Source organism: Meleagris gallopavo, chromosome 16 (assembly GCF_905368555.1).
Source record: "Meleagris gallopavo chromosome 16, MGAL_WU_HG_1.1, whole genome shotgun sequence".
NCBI lineage: Eukaryota > Metazoa > Chordata > Aves > Galliformes > Phasianidae > Meleagris > Meleagris gallopavo.
Genome location: NC_139419.1, coordinates 8,503,861 through 8,530,438, shown reverse-complemented (window position 1 = coordinate 8,530,438; position 26,578 = coordinate 8,503,861). Strand labels below are relative to the sequence as shown.

General features: G+C 40.6%; 1 protein-coding gene across 2 annotated transcripts; it reads right to left on the bottom strand.

The window, feature by feature from the left end:
• Positions 1 to 105: 105 nt before the first annotated feature.
• MOSMO (modulator of smoothened) lies at positions 106 to 26,578 on the bottom strand. 2 transcript variants are annotated; one of them, XR_014886772.1, is made up of 5 exons: positions 26,287 to 26,578; positions 12,870 to 12,986; positions 11,708 to 11,920; positions 8,741 to 8,836; positions 3,682 to 3,824 (listed from the first exon to the last, which is right to left on the bottom strand). XR_014886772.1 is itself a non-coding variant. In XM_085237423.1 (3 exons), the coding sequence occupies exons 1-3, from the start codon at positions 26,390 to 26,392 to the stop codon at positions 3,640 to 3,642; spliced, it is 504 nt and encodes a 167-aa protein (XP_085093549.1). In that variant the 5' UTR covers positions 26,393 to 26,557; the 3' UTR covers positions 106 to 3,639. The 2 variants fall into 2 exon arrangements, 1 of the variants encoding a protein (XP_085093549.1); XM_085237423.1 differs by lacking the exons at positions 8,741 to 8,836; positions 12,870 to 12,986 and having other exon boundaries at positions 106 to 3,824; positions 26,287 to 26,557.

Genomic DNA, 26,578 nt, shown 5'->3' with positions numbered 1-26,578 from the left:
CCGATGGAGACGGAGCGGCGCCGCTTCCCGCCGCCAGAGGGGGCTGAGGAGGGCACGACACCGGCCGCGCGGCTCCCCCTCAGTCAGCGCAGGCACGGCCGGGGGTTTTAGTAGACAATTTATTTTGATAAACTTGCTCAATAACAAAAATACAAGTGTGAAGAAAATTATGCTCATTTTTATACAGTTTGTATTAACATTTGTTCAGAAATCATCGATTAAAAAAAAAAATAAAAAAAAGAAATGTTGTAAGCACTTAGAAAACACTCCTCAGTAAAGGCAGGCGGACGGACACAGGCAGCCAGGCCTGGGGCAGGGAGCGACGGGATGCCCGGGCCGCAGAGCCGCTGGCAGACATCCCTTCCTTCATTATTTTCATCCTTCACACAGTTTTTAAAGGACAATTTTATTATCTACAGGTGTGTTCTGAAGTGGTTATGTAACAGCTCTGAAACACAGGCATTATATGCAGGGCCCAGCTGGCATGGCCAGAGGGTCAGGCTCAGGAGCACAGCCCTGCCCCAGCTCTGGTACAGCGGGTGTCCCTGCCAGCAAAGCACCGTGAGCGCTGAATGAGACAGGTTGTGCACTCAAGGAAGCACGTTCTACTCACCCCTGGGACAAATGGCTCTGAGGGGATCGTGTCTCAAGATTTACATAAACACATCAAACAATTTTCATTCTGAAGGTATTTCAAGCTTCTGATTTCACACTTTGTTAGCCGAATAAACAACGTGCACATAGCAATAACCCTCTGGAGAATTTGGAAGCAGAAGACTGAAGAATTTCTAGTGACGCACAAAATGCGCTGTCCTTCAAAAAACCAATGGCAGAAATAGAAAAGTTTATGTAAACACTCAACATAAATACGGGATTACCTTTGGAGAAGACTTGTATGGGAATTTTTCCTTTTCATGAACTGAAAAAGTCTACAGATGTCTAGGCATGTTCAGTACGAACTTTCTGTAGTTTAAACCTTGTGCAAATAGAACCTATAAATAATATTCAGCAGATTTTACAGTGATACTCTTAGGTATTGAAGAATAATGTACACATCTTTCAAACAAAAGTAACAGACAAAAGTTTGACAAATGATTGCACCATAAAACAGTGTTTTATATACAGTTTACAAGATATGATTTTCTGCTATAAATTAATACTGTACTATATAGTACTTAGTGACGTTATTAAAAGCAACTGTTGACAGCTGTCTCTTCATTTACTGATAGAATCATTTTATTTTTAATACAGATGGCTGTATCTATTTCTGGACTTGAAATCTCCAATTATGAATAAAAACAGCTGGCTGGTTACATCTGTTATTTAATAATTCATAGCAACAGCATTGGCAGATCAGATCAATTTCCAGCCAGCCTGCCACAGTCTGGCTATGCTTCAAGAACAGTATTTGTATTTTTTCATTATATGATGATCCATTTAACTGAAGCCAAAATCCACTGCATACACAATGTTACTATACCTGAAATAAGTAGGCGAAGGGTGGCATCTTGGCAGCCAAGAAACTCTTCCACCCTCTGTGTTCCAGTTACAAGAACCTAGAACTATTTACAAAAGTGATATTTCTGAAAACAGAAGAGCTTTCCTTTGTCACAATTCAAGTCTAAGTTCGAGCAAATACTTCAGCTTTGGTTAAATACACAGTAATGCTGAAAATTTAGACATATTCAGCAGCTTAACCTGACATTTTATCTTTCATTAATATATCTATCTTCATAATTTATTTTCTTTAATATATCTATTCTATGATTCTATGATCTTTCCTCCAATATCACTGGAAGGAATTAGAACATTCATACCGATAAAGGCTTAAGTTAGGAACCAAATCATTTACAAATAGCTGGGGCCTGACTGTATTTACAGGTTAGAGTACTTCGGAAAAATTTAGTATTCTATGAACACTTATACTTGTAAGGGAAAAAAAAGTCATTCATAGACTGTTAGAATGATAAGTTTGTTCAAGAACATCAAAATATGAACTGTGAACTGTTTAATTCAGCAGAATCAAGGAGAAATGCTAGAACAGGAATCCTGCAGGAACTGACTGGTACACAGTTTAAAAGAATTGAACAGAATGTCTTATCTTCAAACCCTTAAGCTTATCTGATAAGTGATTATTTTGGTAAATCATGGATTAACTGGCAAGCAGATACTGGGAGTGCAGGCAGCCTTCCTGGGACACTAACAGACTGAGTAGTAAAGTATGCTAGGTAGACTGAGTAGTAAAGTATGATAACACCCACGGAGCCAAAGATTTTTTTCTGTGTTGAAAAGTAAAACTGCTTTTTTGTGAGGAACATTTACTTTAAATCTGGTTGGCCCTTAAATCTGCATTTATAATCACTTTAGTAAATGAGGCATATGCTCAATGATATTGCTCTTTTTTTTTTTTCTTTTTTTTTCTTTTTGTAAAGGTGAATAAGTCCATCCATCTTTGCAGTGAAATAGTGTTTGCATTACTTTAAATATTACATTTTACCTGTGCTACAGAAATGCTCATCTATGGTAAACTGCTATGTTTGAACACAAATGACTGTTAATACAACAATGCAGTAGAAAAAGAGACTATCTGTACAACAGTTGCTAATAATTTAAATAGTGTCAGTTTCCCAAAATTAGAATTTTAACTTTAAGGTATGACATGATCTCACCTTCCACCCTCATATACAAATAAATTACCATAAAAAGAATTTTAGCTTAACTTAAAATTGCACCTAAAAAGGCATGGGATCGTTTGTACCTAATACAAAAACTGTTAAAATCAAGGGCTGCTACAAAGAATGAGGTAAACTGAAGACTCTCAGCTATGTGGCCTTCAGAGAAATGGCTTTTTTTTCTATTGAGTTCTAGTTTTGCACACCACAGTGTTTTGCTAGCAAAGCGTTCTGAGTTCTCTTCCAGGAACCATTTGTGTGTATATACAAATATATACATATATGTGTATATACACACGCACACATACACACACACTGTATACTGCATCAGCAAAATATATATATATTTATATATATATTTATATAAATATAAGGAAGAAATCCCCCTCTAAAATGTTCTTTAGTGTTTTTCTACAGCTTATGGGGGAGAAGGGGATGTATGTCTTCTTGATGATACATACATTTTAGAGAACGTTTGCTCTATTGGCTTCTTGGTGCAGCAACGAAAGACTGATCCATACTGGTGCCAAAGGCTTTGCTCATGAGACAGAGGATGTAAAATACTAATCTCCTACACAGCGAGGCCAGCCTCGCTTGCATTTCTCTGCAACCCTCTGGTCTACCACAAGGTTCATAAATACTTTGACTTCCAAATCATTAGACATTAAAAACTAGAACAGTACAGTAACATGGGGAATTATGCTTCTCAGTGTAAAGCATTCTTCACTAGTTCCTATCACAGTGCAGACCTGACTGCATTACATATGCTCAGGAGATTAGTCAACGGTGTCTGTATTTGGTTATGGGAAAGGCTCTCCTTTTTTTTAATCCAAAGTGCATAGTGAAAAAAAGTCAAAGCATTCCTCTTTTCAGTGAGTGTTTGATAGTCACATCTAGGCATCCTCCTGAGAATGCAATTCTGATGTCTTGCTCTTTTCCAAAACAAAGTCCCGCAGTCCAACATTCATCAGCCAGGTAAACAAACTTTGCCAGCAAACAGAAGTCCAACTATTGTAAAGAAAATGGATAAGACAAACAGTACATACGAAGACCCAACCACTGTGTTATTGGGTAATTTATATGGTTGACCTCCGACTTCACTGATGTAAAATCCTATTGGAAATATTAGGGCTGCCATACAGAATAGAATCACTGCAAAGAAAAGAGAAAAAAAACAGTGTTAGAATAAAAATATTTACCAGTTCAGAGAGCAGTACAGAAAAGCAAAGTATTTTGAGCAAACTGAAAAGCTGAGATATTCCCATCACTAACTGGCTTTAAATGATTGATAACGCTCTATCTTGCTTTTAGAAATCCCACAAATACCATTTTGACAGTAATTTCAGCTCTGCTCACCAGATCATGAACTGTTTTCACATAATAAAAGTCTGGCAGATATAATTCTATCACTATCCATGAATGTAGTCAGTTACTTCCCCAGTTATTTTAGACCATCATTTCCCCCCACGTCAAGCTAAACTAACATTCAAATTCCCTTTTTATTATCAAAGTTGTCTTCTACCAATTGTAGTCATCCACTCCCCTTTTGCATAAACTCTTTTCCTGTAGAAGTTTTGCCAAACATTGCAAACAGAGACTGTTACTGTGGTTTTTTTCATTAAAATACATCAGTTTCCTGAATTCATGATTGTTTCTTAAGTAACAAAATCTCCTTAAGATCTCCCATTGGAGTTTAAGAAAGTTTTCTGATTCAGTTTAATCTAAGATTCTTAGTGAAAAACACCAAGTTCAAATTTTGTGAACTTAGGAGAAACGAGCAATGGGACTTATTTCATTTGAAAACTTAAACTCAGGTATGTGGTTCACACTTACAACTGACTGTGTGAATATGCAAAAAAAAAAAAAAAAAAAAAAAAACCACCAACAAACAACCACAGAATCCCTACTAAAGCCATTCATTGGAATTACATTATACATTTCACAGGCCTTCAGATATTAATAGTGGCCAGCATTCCTCAGTACAGAATATGCAGTGCCGTAATCTTTCCCAGATGAGAACACCAGTGTTCCTGTAAGATAGTTCTGGATAAGTAACCTTATTTAATGGGAACACAGCGATATACGGATTTGTACTGTCTCTAGCAAGGGAATGGCTTCCAAATACATATATAGCATCTCTAAGAAGCAAGAGATTCTTGCTCACAATAAAAAAAAGATTATCTTTTAAGTTGGCTTGAGTGTGTATTCAATACTATAGCATTATACACTGTCTTTTCCCCATCCTTTCTTTTTCTTCCATCAGTATTAGAACATAGAATTTTATTTCTACTAGTTAAGTCAACAATTAGTGCCTTACTCTTATTTCACTTCTATGTATTTCAATTTCCTTTCAACTATTATTTGCTGTGAGTGGAACGTCCTTATTTTATATCAGAGGGACACAGGCATCGAACCTGTTCTGTGCTTCCACCAACTCTATAAATATTCACACAATCATCTCCTAATATGAAGCACAGTGACATAACCATCTCCCAGTCCTCAAAGTGTATATATAAAATGAGAAAACAAAATTCAGAAAATTCAAGCCAAACTACAATGCCTCTGCCTGTAGCATATTACATACTAATTTATTCAGTCTTCTGAATGCAGATTGCTGCTTTTTCTTAGTTAGTAAGAAATACAGAACTGTACTTAAGCAACAGCAAAAAACAACACAAAACCAAACCAACCCAAACAATCCCTAACATGCAGTAGTAATAGCTAGCACCTTAACTGCTGGTTCCTGTACAAGTCAGTAATGCTTTTATTTCCAAAGGTACCTTAAGCAAATTCAGCAGCTCGCTTGCTCTTAACAAGGCAGTCTCTACTCCTTCCAGCTGAGGATATGATGGGGTAGAGCAGCTTCAATATTTTGGAATGCAATTTCACTACTCTTCTTCTGGCTAATGCTCTGGTTTTTCCAGCCACAGTGTTACATGGCAATAGTAAAAGATTTTTTTTAATGAACTCCATGTTTATATACAATATGAAATGTTTATCACATATTTTATATCTTACTGCTCAAAACATTGCGATTCACGTAGTACAGGTCTCAGCTTCATGGAAAAACAGTCGTGTTCTGTGGCAGAGACTAGTTATGAACATGATGAAGCTGAATTCAAGAAATGCCTATGCAGGATTTGCACAAACAAAACAGGATGGTTTGATCACATAATGCATATCCAACCATCAGCTGTTCTTTGCATGAAAACAGCTTACACACATCTTGAGTTAAATGCTGCCTCTCTGCTTATACTAAAATACTTAGTTGGGAATAAATAAATAAAAATCAAAATGACTAAATACATCAATCGTTCCACTAGAGGGAGCTTGTGTCTTGTTTTTAATAAAACTTCATCAGCAGATTAAGGATAAAATAAGTGCACAAGTGAATCTGGCAGCTGCAGTTACTAACCTCTTGTTCAGTGCTACCACATTAGGCTATAAAACAATACCAAAGAACCAGAAACCACATATTAAACATTATTTCATCTTAAAGCTTTTAAATATAAGTTATGGATCCACATAATCCCACACTACACAATCAAATCCTTAAAGAATATTTCTCCTTTTAAAATTGCATCTTAACCTCAGGCTGTCCAGCTGAGGAGAGGAAGTTCAGGTACGTGTTTTTTGCGCAGATCAGTTTAAGTGCAGAAGAGCTCTCCATTGGAGTGGTCCAGAAAACAGTGGTTGACAACGAGTACTTATTGATGCAACACATAATTAGTAACAGTTTAAACAAGGCTCTGAGGATGGTTGACGTTACCACAAGTCAACATTTTCTACTACATCCAGTTTGCCCCTGAAGAACATTCCAGTTATTTACAGAATTGCTGTTACATTTTAACAGCAGTAAGGCTGTTGGAAATAGCTTGAGGATGCTGAAACCACCATCTGCACTTTTAAGCTTAAGTCTCCCTTATCACATTCAAGAACTATACGAGCAGAAAAGTTCTGATGGCCTCATGGATAAGGCTGAAGAATAGATCTTTATCTCTCTTTGCTAAGCAAATTGCTCTTTGAGGCACGTTGTACGTACACAAACCCAGCAGTGCTGTAGGTCTGAGAGCTGCTGGTGGCACTCTATTGCCATGGAGAGCACATGCCCAGTGACTCACTGCATTTCTGCCTGAGGACAGAAGCATGCAGATACCTCACTCTCCCTCAGCTCACAAGAGAAAAATAAATAAATTCTGGAAATGCAGGCAGTGTGAATAATGCTGATTCACGTCCACGTTTCAGAAGTAACCAGAGACCTTTTTTCTTCTAAATAACAATAGTGCTATGAAGGCTTCTGAGCAATTCTACTCAGTGTGGTCTGAATTTTTAATCTACTGAAATAGCAAATGTAAAACAGTTTTCATCAAGTTCTTTGTCAGACTAGGGAGCCAAATTCTGGCAATTTTTTGAGATGATAGTAAGAAAAGACCACATGATAAATGTACTAAAAAAACAACACCAAAATTAAAGAGAAATTCTAAGAGAGGAAGCACTCAGTTAACTCAGTGTGTATTCTTTAAGAAGAAGAATTGTTGGCTAGAGGGTAGGAATTTCTTACACAAGCTGTAAAACAAACATATCTGATCATATCTGGTAGTATAAACTCAGCGGATTTCCATCCAGCAACCCATAAAGAACTTCTCCCTTAAAAGTCTGTTCTTACAATTTCAGGGAAAAACTGCAGAAAAGACAACCATTACAATTTCTATTAACAAAAGTATTCAGTAAGAGAACACAATCATTTATAGGCTACTTCCAGTGGCTGTCAAAAGAGGTCTTAGTTTCTTTCATTCTTAAGCTCAAAACTGTTTTGAGCATTCGGTGGCAATAACTTCTATGTACCCAGGATAAAGCATATTAAAAAAAAAAAGGAAGTATGGTTCAGAGATGCACCAAACAGTACCAAAACTAGGTTACTTGCCTGCTACCAATCTATGCCACCATATCATGGGGCATAACCAGTGACAAAGCAGTACAGAGTTGGGATGGCAACAGACAGTTAGCTTGAGCAACAGGTAAACAATACCATGCAATGAATAGCTGATAGATTTTTGGTTGCCATCAACAGGCGAGGCACAGCTACAAGTTTACAATGCCTCTTACTGAAGATGCACACAAAGACCTGGGCAGCATGGCAATGAACACCAAGATGGAATCATACTTCATTACAGTGTGTGAATTTGACACTACATTAACGGGGCTCAAAGAGCACTGACAGTTTTGACTGCATCTACACCCAGGGTCACTATACCTATCACATCAGTTAGGAATACTGTAAGTCTTGAATAACCTTACAAGAAGAATATGAAACCTTTCGCATTTGCTGTAAGGAGGACTTTTGTCATTCATGCATCATGGCCTGAAAGACTGAAATCTCCCCCTCACCAGAGCTAGTTAGCAGGGAAGCCAAAAAGACAAGTTTCTATGTAGTAAAACAATCAATGGTTGAGGAAAGATGCAAATACAATGCTAATAAATACCCTCAGGTGCATCCCTTGCAAAGTGTAAACAGAAAAGAGCATATATGACAGTAAAATTGTCCTTTGTGTGCCCGTTAGCTAACCAAGACAGAGAAGATCACTCAGCAATAACTCATATTTAGAAAGTGCACTGTTGAAAAACATCATCGAAGATGACATTATTACAAGCAAGATTTCCACTAACAAAAAAGTACATAATGCAGTTAGCTTAAATCTCAATATGATTAAGAAATTGAGGAGAATGGTTTCATTGCTGAGAGAAAAAGTTCTGATTCTTACTTCAGGAGAGCTACTCCTTTGTAACCTTTGCTAGAAACAAAAAGAAAAGCAAGCAGCTTTCTCTGCTGTCATCAGTAGTGCCAACAAAACCTCCTGAGGACAGAGGGATATGTGTGAAGACTCATTCAGGGACCTATAGATCCCATCTACAGACATAACCTGGGTAAAATATTTAAGTGAAAATAGACTGCAACAGAAGCTGAAACCAACAGCCTGAATATTACGTCATCACAATCCAAAACAATATCTAAAATCAATCTAATACTATCTTAATCTTTTAGTTGTAGCAGAAAAACACTATCCTACCTTTGCTTCTCTTTGAAGGTGTTGGTATAGGCATGCCAAGCAATCAGCACTAGTTTATGACCTGGACTCTTCTTCCCTGAATTATCATACTGTGCTCTGTAAAGTGAGCAAAGGAATGAAGTGCTGAAGATGTTTGCACCAATTTACTCTACAGAATTCTATCAATTGAGGAAAACATCAAATATTCCTTAAGAGTCTTTCATATTCTTATCATAAAAATCAAGACAAAAGAATCAGGAAGTTCTTTTTCCCTACATAATATTGTTAAACCAGCTACATGGAGCCGCTCTTCCAAGACCTTTCTCTTCTGCAAGGGAGGTCTTCATCTTCTTCCTCAAAAACAGAGGTATTTCAGATAGTCACCTATGGATAAGAATGAGACTTTCTCATAACTTCTCTGGACTGCATTTCACCACCTTGGACAGAAGGTAGCTAGAGAGGATCTGCAACAAACTGACTTAACCCACTGGGGTCAAATTCCAGCACAAGCAAGGCAAGAGTGACCTCTTGCCTGGCTCTCCTTGCTGCTGGCAGAGTTGCAAGGAAAGGGCTGAGCAAGAGCATTCCTTTGTCGTTAGATGATTTCATCTAGACCCCCCTTGCAGAGCTGCCAGTCCCAGAGATGCCTTTAGCAATCCCAGCAGACTTCACTGCCACTTAGGACAGCACATCCTATGTCATGTTCTGAAAGTTCTGCGAGGAGAGTATCTGCTAGCCGCCTGTACTGGGCTGTTCAGTCTTGAAATCACCTGCAGAAGAAATGTAATACAATTATGAAGTTTTCCCTACTCTGTTCTAATGAGTTACCCACGTTTTCATAATACAGCACTCTGCCACTTCACAGGAAGGTTATGGTAGTCATGGTAGTTAATGCCACACGTTTACATGCATCCTAAGATCAATCTACAAATAGAATACTCATTTGTGTTGCCATACAATGAACCACAGAATTTGTTTATATTGACTTCCTGAAGAATAAATAACTCTGCCTTCCATTCACTTCTTTTCTTATAAGTGAGTTAAGAAATAAAATTTTCCATCATCATTGTTAATACAAAGTTCATAGAGTCATATGTATTGGAGATAAATGTATGTTGGTAAATTTCAGCAACACAGCAAATGTATCTTAATAGAATTACAAATAATTCAGTTACAAGAGAACAAATTAATGTGCTTCATTATTAAACATCTCATAACAAAGGCAAGTGCTGAAACAAAACAATATCTTTCTATAGTTAAGGCTTCTAATAATGACCCTATTACAAGCCCAAAGGAATCCACAGGGGAAAAACAAAACCAACAAGCTTTAGGGTATCAGAATTTTTATCTGAAGTAAGCATCAAAGTTGTAGAAAACTAGAGATGCAAGAATTTGATTATTGGAAATATTTTAAAGAATATGTAAAAATCAAAATGCAAGCTGTGAGTTGTGTGGGAGAAAACCCTCAATAAGTAAATATTCTATAGTATTCAAAAAAAACCCAGTAACCCACAAACAACCAAATACTTGAGAACTGAATAGCTTTGAGATCTGCTCACTGCAAGCGTCTTAATCTTATACAGCATTTTGAATTTAAACCCTTCTGTGTATATTAGATATACATGAAATATGTATTAATAGACAATGGCAACTAGAAAAGCTGGCATGGGACATTCAACAGTATTTTCATCTATTTTAGCCATTCATTGGAAAATGAATAAAAGCCAACCACAGTGGATACAGCACTTCAATAGTTCCCTTGTCTGCAATAGCTGCACTGACAGTTTAATATGCTACATAGAAAAGTTGTCAGAAAGACAGCTTTGAAAGCTCAGGGCATTTTTTTTGTTTGCTGTTTTTTTTTGTTGTTGTTGTTGTTGTTGTTGTTGTTGTTGTTTTTAAACACATCATTCCCTTCTCCAAACAACCTTAAATTCATTTAATTCATTAGATGTCATTAGATGCCACAGACTTCCATTAAACCTTACTTATGTTTGTATAAGCCACAAGCTTGCATTTTCTAGTTAGTGTGTACACTGTTATCATATGTCAACTCAAAAGCAGTCAGATTTTGAATTTTTTCATGCCATCATCACCACCATTAAAGCACCATTTTACAGCTGGCATAAACCTGAAACACACATTAAGGAAAAAGAAGTTTGAGAGTTATTCCCTTACTTGTGGGCTAACTGTTTTTCTTTTGCACTAAAGTAGCCACAGCATACATTTCCCTGTGTAGAAACACAGGGCTGCTGGAGGAGGCTCAGTCTTTGCTGTGAGGAATTATGCTGGTGTTCATGCAGCACACAATGAAGGGAGGCAGAAAAACATTAGTGCTATTCCCTCTGCTGAAGAGCTGCTGCAGGACACTTAAGGGAAGCAAGCCTCAGTGCTGTGAAGCACAGCAGGTGCTCTGCAGTGGGCAGTCCTCCCCCATAGCCAATTAGGATGCAGATACTGTGAATAAAACACCCGTTGTGAGCATCAAGCAGGACTGAACCAGCATCAACATTGAATGAGGTATTCAACAGCAACACCTGAAGTGGGGATGGACTTCAGACTGCAGTGTTTCAGATGCATCAACTACACAAGGGAATTCCCAGTCATCCCATTTGGCTAGAAGTACTGGATACAGGGGGCGTGGGGAAGGAAGAATGATCCAGGACTGACCTCTTCCTATCTCTGCTCATTTTCACAGGTCAGCAAATGGCACTCCTCAAAGAAGGCAAAGGGGTCAGGGCATACAAGGCCCTCCTTTCTCTCACCTTGGACTCACAGGCTATCAATCCCTCTCAATTATCAGTCACTTAAGATATCAATCCCTCAGTTTTTGAACAATTTCCTTTTTCTCTCAGATGCAGTATTTGAAGAGAGAGTATTTTGTAAAGAAGGAGCCCTAAGAACTACTCCCTGACAACACCATGTGTTATTTCAGACTCCACCAGTTTATCCTGTGTACAGGTCAACCGTGCAGTTGAGGTCACTTACTTCCAGTGAAAGCTATCCAGCGGGCATATTTAGTAGCTTCTCTTCGCCAGTGGGAAGCCACCAGCAAACCACATGTGACAGTTAGTGAAATGATTCCCATTATGATGAAAAATAACGTAGTGACCCACTCAGGAGGCAGCCGTGGAGGAATACAGGTCCTGTCACGTCCATGGATGGTTTGACACTGTCGCACAAGGCCAACTGTGAGAGCACCTGAAAATACACAGCAGAGAGGCATGTAAACTTTCAAAATCCTCTCTGAGGGGCGCTCAATTGCAAACTGCATCTCAGGTTTGTTCTGAAATAAGGGATTTTTTCTTTGATGAGCCTTAATAAGCCTGTCAAAGACAGAGGATAGAAGGGACGTATAAAGTATCTATCTTCGTATTCTTTCATCAAACACTTGCATAAATTGCAGTGAGATAGCTACAGACTATATCTGGTTCTTGAGTGGCAGTCAAGCTCTAATCAAAGTAATAAAGCACTCCTGTGAATCCTGCCACTGCCAGCTGAAGTGGTGGCGGAGTTGTAGAGAGCACCACTCCCTCATCTTTGCAAGGTAAAAAACTTTCATAATGTCACCAAACAGGATGCAGCCCCCTGAAGCGTCCTTTGTTGTCTAATGCCTTTTCCCCTTATCTATAAAGACAGCTCTAAACCTCTAAGTCTCACAGAGGGATCTGCGTTTAGTTCACACTAAGATTTTAAGAATATTAAAAAAAAAAAAAAAGAAAGCAACAACCATACCTCTTGACAGTAAGTGTTTAAGAGTCCCTCTACCTAAGACACTTAGGACAATTATTTTGACAACTACCATGGGTTACTACACTCAACAACTGGGATATCTATACTACTAGTTGGAAAGATCCTAAGAACAGACCAAGACTGGTAAAGGAACCACACTGTATTGACAAATTCTGCCAAGAAAACAAAAATTATGTAAGATGTATTTGACTCTTGAGGTAGCAAAATGGAATGCAACTAGAGGGTTGAGCATAGGATATATCACAACACACAGAATTCTGTGACACAAAACAAGGTATTTTCAAATAGATCCAAATAGTTCTGATTTAAAATCTATTTCAGTACTTTTGAGACTCATGCATAAAGCAGCTTTTAATGGAATTTAATAGCGAAATTCTCTTTATCTTGAAAATTTTACCTCAATATTAATATTTAAGGTCAAAATCCATTTCTTCCAGTGTCTCTTCTTAAGTCCTATATTTTTCAAATGTGTCTCTTCTTCTGAGCTCTTTAAATAATCACAATTGTCCTTTATCTAAATTAGAAGTCAAAGTCAACAGTGGAAAGTATTAGAGTCAACATCTTCCTCCACAAATTTTGGTAAATAAAAACTGTCTGTAGTTCATCTGCTTACAATGAAGAGGCAACTCTTTTCCAGAAAGAAGCAAGCTAACAGTCAAAAGAACGAACACCATGTTACATTAGAGTTAGTGCTTGTGGTACACTCCCAGAGGATGAGAAAAACAAAACATTACTGATTCAATTCTTCTGAAGCGCTCCTGTAACCTCCAGACTACAGTCCTATCCAAATGTGTCATCTTAATTACATATTCATCAGCTGAAAGACTTGGAGATTAATTTTTACTTAGAAGTTAAGTCCTTAAAAAATGAGTCAGTTACAAAACCCACAATTATTAAACTACAAAATTGGCATTTTCGACTCTGCATCTAAAGCAGCTGAACCATGGCTGTGCACCAGGAGGATTACACAGAGCTCAGCTGGAGTTACACAAGCACTCTCACCCAGTTCACACACCTGCACAGTACAGTTTTACATGAACTGCTTCTCTGTTGCTTTCTCATAGTCTGCTACGTTTTCATTTTAAACAAGCTGCCAGGCCAGAAGGCAGATGTGCACGTGTCTTTAAAAGTCAGTGTCCTCAAAACACACACACAGCAGAACCTCATTAAGTAGTTTGGAGATAAAGAGGCTACTCATTGCGCTATCACAGAACAGGAAACTAACTGCAATCACTACAAGACTGAGATTTAACAATTTTTCTAACAGCAGTTCTGTCTAAACTGAGTTCTAAAATAAAGAATGACTTCTAAAAATGTAAAAACTATATAACTCTACCAATAGATTTTTTTGAATTCAGATGTACTGAACACACCTTAACTTTGACAAAAGCAACACTGTGAAGAACCACTGTGCTGGCCTCCATTCCACTTTGTGTATTTCCTTCAACTTCCAGTTGCTACATTATTGGAAAGACAATGGACTCACCTTTCAGACTCACTTTGCAGTTGGTGCTGAAGATGTTTTTCAATTAAAAAGAGCACATACAACATGCCAGTTTCAGAAGGGATCAAGGCTAAGCCTAGTAGTGCCTTAGCTAGAGAAAACAGAAAATAACTCTACTTGGAACTAACGTTTTTAAGAATGAATCTTTTTGCTGTCCATACCTACTCTTCCATGGGCTGATTCCTAACCCCCTCAAGAACCAACCAAACAGGTTAAATCTCCAGTCTATCAGTATCAGCTAGCACCTCTTCCAAAGACACCAGAGTAGTTGCAAGAAACTACTTAGATTATGGTTTCCTAAATATCACACCAGTTGCCCAAGTGTGTTGTTCCACTCTTTATTTTTAATCAGATTTTTAAAGCACTGGCAAATAAATTGCAGCATGTGTTATTTTGGAGGACCAACGCTGAACTTTATACTCTAGCATTAAGCTTTTGGTAACACATACTCAGTATTTACTCTTAAGTGTGCTTCATGGATTACAAATTTGAAGTAGATACTCTCCACATTCAAAGCGTTGAACCTGGAGACTCCTGGGAGGCAAGAGGGCAAAAGAAAATTTCTGAAGCGCTTCCAAAGGTTCCACAGAGGCAGCTAGGAAAAACAACCTCATTATATGCTCATGAATTTCAAGTTTCTGTTCACAATACAGGATACCACACCTGTATACTAAAGCTGAGGCAGAAGCAACTTATACCTCACAGCTTGCTCCCATTGTAACATCTGTTGAAGATGTAAAAGAAGAATGGGTACAAAATGAATCAATGCTGAGTGCCACAGAACATCCTGCAAGCCAGCTGGAATTACTCTGTTGGGTAGATTCATACCTATGTAGGCACACACTTTGGGTCCGTAAGTAAAACTTTACTTCAGTGTAGAAAAGGTGTATTTATTTGCCAAGGAATTCAAAAGAAAAGAGGGTTTGCATGGTATTTGGTCCAGCTCTGAAGGAAGCATGTGAATAGTTGCCAGGCAGTTGCCAACGATCTAACTTGGTACAGAAAACCTTGGTTAGCCTTAACTGGTCTACCACCGAAAGGAGAGAGACTTACTCAGCTGGTGGAGAACAGCTCAGTCATTCATCTCAAGCCAGCCATCAAGTTCCACTCTTATTCCTAAGAAGAAACCCTTTAGCCATTACTTCAAGAGTAATTGCAGCGTAACTGCTGAGAATCTAAGCACCTAAGGCAGCAACAAAACAAACAGCACAGGCAATGCGAGCAGATAAGGATGGATGTGCTCTATGGCTACGTGCACACAGCAGCACACCTGCAGCCTGAGGGTGGCAGCAGGAGGCTGCCAAGTGCTGCAGACCAGTTCAGCCTTGCTCAAAATACAGGAAAAAAGTCAATGAAGCAGTCCTTGTCTTTCACTAAGGGCTAAGTAAATCTATTCCCTAAAGTACCAGGGCACTTCCAACAGATCAGACCACCTTCCTCTAGCCACAGTCTGACAATAAACAGGACTCCACTCTGTATCAGTGAAAGATTTCATGATCACATTCCTACATGACCTCACCCCACTCCTCCAGACCACCAGTAACACTCACTTTCTGACATTGCATATTTTTACAAAATCTCTAACAACAAAACTCTTCAACACATACTCTAAAATCTGGGAGCATCATCTGTTTAACAACTAAGTTTCACGAAGCTGTTGAGAGAAAGGGAAAAGGCTCCAGATGAAAGGAAGGTGAGCCTGTGTTTCACACCTGGACAGATGTGCTGCTGCTCCCAGCAGCCCCATGCCATCCCACTGCTGTTTCCGTGGCAACAGCACAGCCACCAGGAGGCAGTGAACACTGTGACCAGAAACAAAGAGTGCTGCAGACTTTACACTCCTCCATCTCTCCATCGCTTCTGAATTATTAACATGGCACAGTGATGCCATGGTTGGAAAGCAGCAGCTTGACAACTGCTAAGCAGATGTTTACCCCTCATCTATCTGATGGTGGGAACACGCAGGACCAGGTGGGCACAGGAAGGGTGCTGGTGTGGTGCACTGTGGCATATGAAGTAATTAATGTGGTAAAAGCACAATGCACTGCCAATGTTGCAAGGACACTGATAAGTTTTATGATTTAATAATGAGCACAGTACATCGAGCCGTGTTACATGGGCACACTAAAACATTCATAGCTGCTGGTTAGGTAACAGTCACATGCCAGAGAATGACATATAAAATAAGGACAGCTCAGCTAAGCCATTTCCTGCAACTTACTGAGCCACAGAGATAAGGACAGGAGGAAAGGAAGTTATTTTTGGAAAGTTTCTAAGTTCTGTACAGTTAATAAACCTGAATGGAAAAAGGTCCAGATCCATCTAAGAGCAGGAACAGACTGCAGCTGTCTATGCAGAGCTGCAGCACGCTCCTGAATCCAAGTGGAAGCTTTGTAGTGTAAAATGAATGCAGTGATTTGGTCATGGCAGACTAAATTCCTGCATCAGTGTTTTAAATTACATATTATCCAGAGAAGGAAGAGGGAATGACTTATTTTGTTCTAAGAGTTCTGTATTCTAGGAATGACCTCCCTGGAAACCCAGCTGCCCATCCCAAAATCCAGATAACTGACACTGCTGATCCATCCCTACCTCAGCCTTGCAGATCCCTCCAGGGTGCATACAGTCAGTGCTACTTTCTCCAGTATAAATGTGGCGAGAATTCAGGCTCTGCATCCTCTCTTACGAGAAGAGCAGTCACGCTGCTAAGTAAGCAATGCAGAAGGTTAGAGAAAAAAGCTATGCCTTTGTGGGATGCTTGCGGTTTCTGGTATGAAATGATGAGGAAAGAAGGATTAACAACACCGGGGAAGACTTCAATTCTCAGAGGTATGCAACAGTCAAAGCCAAATCACAGGGTCTCTAGGTGAGGTTCCCCTGAAGGATGCCCACAGGTGTAGTTCAGATTTTGTTAACCCAAAAATGATCAGAACATTAGTCTTTTAAAAGAGACGGTTGTCAACTAGAGTTCAGACTTCTGACTCATTAGAACATTTACAGCCTCAAATAAGGTCATCTTCGAGCATTTTGTAAATTATTAACTGTAATTAACTGCATGTATGTAAGTAACTGTAAGTCAAGTAACACTTCCCTTCACATTTTCACTTCAGTCAGCGTAGGACAACAATCTAAAGAACTATGAAAGGTACATAAGAGGATCAAATATAAGATAAGTAGAATCAATTTCCAAGAATGGCATAAGAATACCATATCTGCCAGCACCCCAACATAAATACCTTTTTTTTTTTTTTGAGGGATGGGGCATAGTTTGAATACATGTCACTTCACAGTTACACCACTAAAATATCTTTGAGGTTGCCATGCAAGTACAGTACTCGGATGTGCCATGAAGATTGATTCTTCTACTGCAATGTTCCAGTCTGTCACTGAGTTAGTAGATTGAGGTAACCAGGTTCTGACTCACTAAGATAAGATTTATGAATGTTAGAGGATGATTTAATGAAAGGCTTAAAAGACTAAAGGAGGATTAACTGCAAAGGCACATAATACATAGGAGTCCAAAACAAAGGGATTATGAATTATCATTCCCATCCTTTGTATGCCAAGTCTTACATTTTTGACACATTTTCTCTCTTGCATTATCTCATAGCTATGGTAATCCTGGAAAAGCTTTGGAGCTTCTCACTCTGAAGCAGACCAGTACTGTTCAATCAAGTGACCAGAAGCATGGTCAGTTCATATGCCCAGTAGATATCTGTTGGTTCAAAACACACATCTAAAAAGTATTTTTTACAATGTTTAAAGATCACTTTTAATGAAGAATGAGATTTACTTGCAAAGCCCTTGCTATATCCAGAGTGCAACTTCTAAGAGCAGTTCTGCAAGATACGTTATATAATAACGTATATATATACATAATATAAACTGCTATTTCTCTTCTACTCCATTTATTCCCTCAGACTATTCTCTCCTCAAACCAAGTTTGAAACGCACCATTCTTCTTGCACTAGAAATGTAAATGTTCCTCTGTTTCAAAAACTAAGTGACTTTCTTATAGAAAAACACTAATTCTGGCATTAATATGTAGCTTCGCTAGCTTCAAAGCTACAGTTTGGTAGCTGTCACGAACCTATTCACTGAATTCTGTTTAACAATCTAATTACCAGACAATTTATTAGGTACCATTTCTGACACTGTTTAGAAATCCAAAGCTTATTCCTGGCTTTTAAACAGACTTCTCATCTCAAAATTTTTAAAGGGTCGAGACATATTAGCAGAATGGCCTGCCTTGTTGCTGAACAGCTTGTGGAGCCTGAATTGCTTCAGAAGTTTTCAATTAGTACTGGTACCATGCATAATTCAAACCAAATCTCCCTCCACAAAGAAGAGTTCTCCCTTCTCCCTCTTCCTACCACCAGAGAGAAGTAAATAAATCAGGAGCAGTATACTGGGAAAAAACCCTTATGACCGACATGTACTAGAAAAGCACATTACTGCAGATGACAATCTTTAGGATTTAGGAGCTATGATGTTTAAACTGCAGATACTTGAACCAGCAAGCAGCAAGTTTACTTCTGAACTTCAGCATATAAGACTTCAATGCAAGGTCTTTATTTATATTGTCTGTTTTAAAGAGATGAACCACCAAAGACTGGGTTATCCTCAGGCCAAAACACAGGAACAACTCTCCTGAGGACATAACAAAGGCTGTGTGTTCTCATGTATCACTGTCAAGAAATCCACCCACGCTGACAGTATTCTTTCCAACTTTAGAAGACAGCATTAATTAAATGTTGGTAAACAGGATCTATAGTAAGTAGCACCCTTCTGGTTGTTGCTCTTCTTACGCTGTAAGTGTTCATGTGATAGAACAGTACCACCAGTGAACACTACAAGCTTTGGTTGCTGAAATGGCAAGAGCCTGGCAGAGAGAACTTGTTCTGCTTTAAAACAAATAAGCAAAAAGTGTAAGACTTTAATTTTAAAAAACAAACAAAAATGAATCTGTGGCTATTTCCATTTTTCCCCCAATCAAAGTAAGACTACTGAAAGATGACAAAATTCAGTGCCTAAAAAAAGAAAGATCAAAGGCAGTGTCAACATTTAAATGGATTTTTTTCTAGTCTGCTTCACCAGTTTTATGCCATGCATTCAGTAGAATGCCAGAAGCTATGACACCTCCTGCTGTTCTGCCACTTAGCATCCAACGGGCTCGTGTTGTTGTTTTTAATGAAGTTATATTCAGACAGAGCCGCAAAGAGCCACCCCTCCACCCAACAGCCCGCAGTGCTGCCTGATCTCCTCAGGAGCATTCCGCTCCCCACGACACAACCAGGCCCGGCTATGTGCCCCCTCACACCTGGCCAGCACATGAGGTGACCGCAATGGCTGGCAGTGGCAGTACCAGGGGCTGCTGTGTGGTACAGACACAGCTGGCACCAACACAAATTCCAGGTCTTCACCTTTCAGTGGATCACTTTCCTCACAGCGTTTTACTCTGACCTCAACTAGAGAGCAGGGCTGTTGTTTTTTTAACTCCTTCTGTGTATCTCAAAGTACCATTTCACCAAGCCTTTTGAGTTTGGGGCTTCACAGATGTACAATCCAGTGGATGAGAACAAAAGTTCTCAGTTCACACCAAGTAAAGTATTCTACTGCTTTCTTCATTCACAAAGAAGAAATATCAGTCAACCTTCCTGCCTGCAATCTAAAGCAAATTCTCTGGTCTGGTCACAGAGGCATTCAAGGAGAGGCAGAAAATCCAAGCTCTGGCCCAGCTCTCGAGAAGGCTTGCACATTTTAATAAATGAAATTCTGAAGGAATAAGGATCATTTTCCTCTGTCAGCAATAACTGCTTATAGCCTTTACTCTATTTCACCCTTTTATTTCATGTTTTTCACACTGTAAGCTTCAGGGTGCTTTCTGCAACCGCCGAACAATCCAGTAACATTCCACTGAAAGAAAATCTCCTGCACAATCTTCTTGCATGAATTTGAACCACACGTGAGTTTAAAAAACAAACTGAAATATGCTTCTTCCCATACAAGTTTCTATAGCAGAAAACTACATCATTAACATGTTAATTAAAGCACATGATTAGTTTCAGAACAGAATTCAACGTAAGGAAAAGAAGTCCCTTCTTTACCCCTGTGACATCTCTCCTTGCACGGCGCTCCTCACACCGCCCGGCACAGCAGCATTTTCCCCTGCACTACAAAGGTAAAATCCTTGACATCAGTGCCCACAAACAGCCATTTGATTATTAAACCATTGGGAATAACAGCTCAGAGGCAGCTCAGCCCTACTAGCGAGTGCCCAGTGTCTACGCAAAGAATTGCTCATGGAGAAGTTCAAGATGTAACATAAATTCTATTCGGCTGAAAAAAATATAAAACACAGTGGATTATTAAACATTACACCCTGGAAGACTGTCATCCTTAATGATCTCAAAGTGCTTTGTAAATTATGGCCCAGAACAGCACCTACCACGAGGCTCCTGGGTAGCAGCCAGCTGTTCTGACTGCACTGTGCATGGAGTGCTGCTGTTTCTGCAGCAGCTCCCTAGAAGGCTGCTGAAACCTCCAGCAGGAAGCACATCAGTTCACCCCAAGGACACAGACATAACACACTAAGCATGCCTTGCTTCAAGAGAGGCACTGGACTCTACACACCCTGCAGACCTTTGGAACCCTAACCAGCATTTCAGTGCATGAGTGTCTCCTGTCAGCTCACCCTGCAGACAAACCAGCACAACCACACTGTGTGCCCTATGGTACCCAAGAGAGCCCAAACTTTTGCAATAAATTCTATTGACAATATTTAAAGAAAAAAAAAAAAAAACACAACAAGATAATGCTCAATTAAAAAATCAAATGCAATAAAATAGGAAGAAACCAAGAGCTTCTATCTGAGAAAGAATTTAATCTACAGCTGTTAATTCCATACAAATTCCTGGGGATTTGGCAAATGTCATTTGCCACTCAAATGCTCCAGCATGTTTTCCCCTCTGCTTAAAACAGGCACATACACACACAGATGCTCTTCTTGGCCATATCTCCAGCTCTTCAGACCTCCAGCAGTCAGAGCTTAGGGAACAAAAGTGAGACTGAGAAGGGCAGCTGAAAAGAGCAAAAGGGGATTGCAGCAAAGCTACCACAGAAATGTGGTTCCTGCATACTGCCCCCAGTAGAAGGGCTCTGTCCATTAGGAAAAATGTCATCACTGTGAATTATAACAACTTACAATACAGCAATTATACACTCATTTCAAAAGGTGAAGATTTATAAACTCTGAATTTATAATAATTTCTCATTCTCCCGTATTACTTTGTACAAGAATACTGTTATTTGTTTCACCATATTACAAACCATTCTGCATTCATAACCTCTACACAGGTTACTGCTCCTCCTCAGCCACAAGTTACTCCAGTTACCTTTTTCTGAAATACACAGGTGTGGGCAACATCTGGAAAAGGACACCAGAACTAGCTGAAGGACTCCCATATACAATGTAAATCCTAATTACTATATTGCAGCAGGCAAGAAAAGTTAGTTCTCTCTACTTTGCTTCAAGACTAACAAAAATGCATGTAGGAAGCAGCTGAGTTCGTGAAGTACCTATTAAAAAACGAAGTACCTATTAAAAAAGGTAGGTCAGGCTTAAAAGTTTGACCTACTGATCTTTGCTTTGGCAAAAGTACAAACTGAGTTTACATAATGCTGCTTGCATCTAAGTGCTAGCTGGAAACTAAGCAAAACAACTGTTCTGAATAAGCCTCAGTCATTAACACGATTCCATTTTTCAGATGTCCGTTTTAAATCCCTGATTTGCAGTACATAGCATTGCAGCCTTACTTTTAAGATTCATATTTTAAGTGACACTTCCATTAATCCCACTGCCATATCACATCAATGAACGTAGTAAGCATGCCTGAAAGCAGCTCTAAGATGATTTAAACAAACCATTACTATTATTAGCAAAACACAGACAGTTCCCAAAGCCTCAACAATGCATCTTTATGACAATTAGTACCATTTATAAGGCAGATTTACAACCATGTGCTCCTTGAGGAAAGCAAAGGGCAGACCAAGGCCTGCACCTGCACACGCTGCATGCAATCTGGTTCTACAGCAGCCGTACACATGGCTGTGAGATGAATGCTTCGAAGAGAAAGTCATTCTAAATACGTAAAACTCAAGTACCCTACCAAAAATACCTACTATCAGAAAAAAGACAAATGCAGTACCAGTTACTCTTAAATTTATCCTTTGCTTAACAAAGTAAAACTATGATAGGAAGCCAAGGTTTAAAATGAATAAAATCAAAGCTTTGCTTCCAATTTCTCACCATTCTCATGATAAGGAATAGCACCTCTGTTCTACTGAGAGCCCTGCCATGACAACTTTCCAGCACCCAACCTCAGCCATGCCAGGTGCTTGGGTTGGAAGAAAAAAAAAAGTTTCTGGCTCCCAGACCTCTACTCCTTAAACTATGGATTTCTTACCCAATTCTTCAACGCTCATTAGAGACTGAGTAACTCAACAGGACTTGGGGAGACAAAACTAACAGTTGTATACAATCACATGAAAGAGAAAACAAGACATTTGCCTAACAGAAGCAGTATTCAGTTGTATGGTAAAAAGCAAATGCAAAACTCGGTTCCCCTCTGGACAAAACCAGGCAGTTCTCTCCTCCCTGCTCTGGCATGCTCAAGTAACCAGGCTAACACAGCACTCTTTTATGAGATTCTTCCTACACATAAAATAGTTCCATATGTTTAAAAGTTGAGCAAGCACAAAGTTATTTCATTACAACAATGCCTTACTGCTAGCTTTTCTTGTGCCTTAAGGCCTGGTCAGTGACAGAACCCCAAGACAGCACACATCCTCTGCTCTGTCAGACGTTGACATTGCCTGGAAGACATCTTGCTGTCAAAGGGAATGGATGGAGATCCTGAAGATGTTGGGGCCACTCCCAGCAGGGGCACACCCCCTACAGGCAGTATTCAGGACTTGGGTTTCTACATTTTTTGCCAATCCTTACTAGTTCTTATGTGCTCTGTGTGGCTCTTCTGTTGATATTCTCAGAGGCACCAAAACCCTGGGACTTGTTGCCCTGCTCAGCAGCGTGCCAGAGCACTGCCTCTGCCCATCATCCACCTGGGGCAGCCAAAGGAAAGCGTGTTTCTGGGACATGAGAACCAAGAACCTGATTTTAAGCATGTCTGATGCTCACAGTGGCTTTGCAGATCACTTTTTAGCAATCACTCGTCACCCAAACTTGCATTGTAGTTGTACATAAAGCAGACATAAGATTTTTCCTTATGTCTCACTGTGATGCATGTATCAACATAAGAGGATGCAACTAATACTTGCTTTACATGTAATCCACCACACTTAAATTCTGACATTCAGTTTTACTTAATCACTGCTTTGTACTATAAGTTGGAATCACCGATGCTCCATAGAAAGAGATAACTAAGGCACACAAAACAAGTTGATAGCATAGCACTGCTTGCTGAAGGAAGGGATTATTTGATTTAATCTCCTGCTGAATTATTTGACCCACCCTAAAAGCATTTCAAATCACCAACCCCCCCCTCCCAACATGTACCACGTCTCATTTCAACTGTGGGTGCTGGTTGTGTCTTTTGTCTACAAAAGGACTGAGCACTGCTGCTGGAATAACCTGTAACCCCCTTTCTCCCATACAGAACATCAAAACCATGATAGACCATCAGCTTTCAAAGTTCATTACGGAAGCATACAGATACAGGAGCAAAACTCATTACTAGTGAAATGAGTGGGATTTTAGGCACTGACTTATGTTAAAGCCAACTCTGCCCTTATTTCTCACTAAGAATACCAGTGTAAGAATAAAAGGATGTCAATACAGGAATACTGAGGTTCCCAGATGGGCGTTTACCACTGTTATACAAGAGGTATAACTAAACCTCACTGAGAGCTCTGTGAGAGAAAAATCTATTTAATTTTCAACTTTCCCTTATAAGCTCAAAGATATAAAATAGCTGAAACTAAAATAAGGAATGATTCTTGCAAAAAATATGTAGAGGAAGAGCACCAAACAAAGACTTGGATCCACTTCCATGGAGGTGTATTTCCTCTCTGGCCCAATAAGCATCTGAAACCTTCAGTGCCCTCTGTGGCACTCATTCCTTCATAATTACAGTGCTAGAGAGGAATTTTTACAGCCAACGGTTTTCAATTGACTATAAAACTGTCTGTAAGAGTCAAACTTGGGAGACACATCAGCCCTTCCCCCATTACTGCTCTCGTAAGAATATAAGCTCCTTAAAATAAAGCATTTAAAGCAATCTACATTTTTCAGGAAAAAAAATAAATAAGAACATTAAAGCAGCCAATTTGCTTTGATATCCCATTTAGCAGAAAGTCACCAGCACCAATGAAGTATGATGTATGTATTGCTTTGCATTTACTCCAGAATGGATCTTTCTCCTGGAACTCAAGCCCAGGTTTCCAGTCTCAATGGCTGCAGAGGGCTGTGATGAAGCTGCTGCAGTGCTGTGTCCCCACATCTGCTGAGAGCTCTGCTGAGAGCTCTGCTCTACGCAGTCCCCAAGCTGCAGCACTGAGGCTGGGCTGCTCCGCGCTGCCTTCAGGACTGAGGGCAGCAGCCAAGCAAGGAAATACGATCCCTCCCCTTCCTGCTTGGTACTGGGCTGACTTGTAAAGCAGCACCTAGAATTAATCCCACAGCAGATGAGCCAAAGGAACAAAGAGGCTACGCAAAGAAACATTTTCTTTCACCAGCTGAGAACAGGACACTTCAGAAGACCTACCGTGTAGCTGTGAGCACCCAAGCTGGGAGGGCTCGAGTCTGTGTGCTGAAGGGTTCCTGCATCTCGCTAGTAGCTGGGGCTGGGATACAGTCAGGGCAGCATCCTCACAGCAGTGTCCTCCTATGCTGTACTTCTCCACAGCATCTCTAGCTACTGAATGGCACACAGAAACAGCCACCTCATCATTCAGTACCACAGTGCTTACTACAGGAAGTCCTTGAGTGAATGGGCATCTTTGCACTTCCTTTGAGTTTGGGCAAAAGGTTCCTTTCAGCAGCTCTAAGCACTGGAAATGCATATTTACATTGCTTCTAGCCAGAAATCTTAGAACAGAGTAATTCAAATCCCACATTGATAAAGATTTACCAGACAGCCATTAAGGAAGCCACCTCTCCTTTGTGATTTCTAAAAGCCAACAATTTGTTTGGCTTCAAAAGATGGCAATAAAATAAGTCACTGGTCTGTCAAAACACAATTTGAAAAGTGCTGCAGAAAATCCATACAGATTTCATGTTTGCCAGCCTAACTGCAGGTAAAACCTGTTTGCAATCCTAAAAAAAGGGACAGCACGTGATTGTCAAGCAATTACCCATCAAGTAACTGAGAATTCATGATTTCTAGGCACATTATATCAAGGAGCTGTTTTTGTATTATAAAAAGACAAATGTTTTTCTTTAACAGATGTTAACGGTCTGCGCTTAGTTCCCCGTGAGCAATTTTTTCAAGACAGATTTTATTATCTTATTGCTGGACAGGCAGAGAGAAGCCAAAACCTGATGCACGGGGTAGGATCTACGGACATGGGGAAGGGCTTCAGACAGACACATCTACACGTTCATCACAAGGATTATTTTATGTCCCTGTCAGTGCCTACAGAAGGGCTCCTTACTGCAGCACACTGCTGTGGGGATGTAAGAGAAGAGAAGCAACTGCTCCTCAGGGCCACAGGCAGGAAGATCACAACAGACAGGGAGAACGGGACGTCCTACGGGCAGCGCTGCGCGCTGAGCTTGGTGAAGTGACTCGAGCAGGACCAGCCAGGTTCCAGGTGGGATTGACAGAAACAACGCATCCAAAACATACGGATAAAGACAGCGGGTCAGCCTCTGTCTGCCGAGGCTTTCAACACTCCACCAGAGTAAAGGACGCAACGACTCCACTTGGAACAACTCAGTCCTCTTACAGAAGCCGAGCACCAGGCAAGGCAGCAGCAGGAAGTTTTAGAGCACCCTGCTCGCATACAGGACAGAAGCCTCCAGCTCCGTTCCGCGGATGCTCGGAGCACATCCCGCTCCAGAGACCCGCAGGACCGGCCCGCCCCGCGCCCCTGCCGCCCCCAGCAACAGGCGGCGACCGGCCGCTCCTACCGACAGCGTCAGCGCGGCACGCAGAGCGCCTCGTTCTTTTTTAGAGAAAGTAGAGCCGGGTTCTGGGCTGGAAGCCCTCGGCAGCCGCCGGCCCCGCCCCGCAGCACCGCCGCCCCAGCGGCTGCTCGCGGCCCCCGCCCCGCCGCGGCCCCGCCGCCTCACCCGCGGACTCGCCGGTGTTGATCCAGTCGGGGTTGGCCAGGCTGGCGATGGCGAAGATGTCCGCGGCCAGGAAGAGGCATCCTGAGATGACGGTCAGTTTGTCCATCTCCTCCGGCCGCCGCCCGGCTCCCGCGGCGGGCCCGGGCCGGGGGCGCCTCACAGCCGCGGCTCCATGGGCCCCGCGCTCCCCTCGGCGGCGGCGCCAGGAACGGCCCCAGGAACGGCGCCGCGCGGAGCCGGAAGCGAACCCGGCAGGGGGGGGAGCGGCGGTGACTCCGGAAGGGAAACCGCG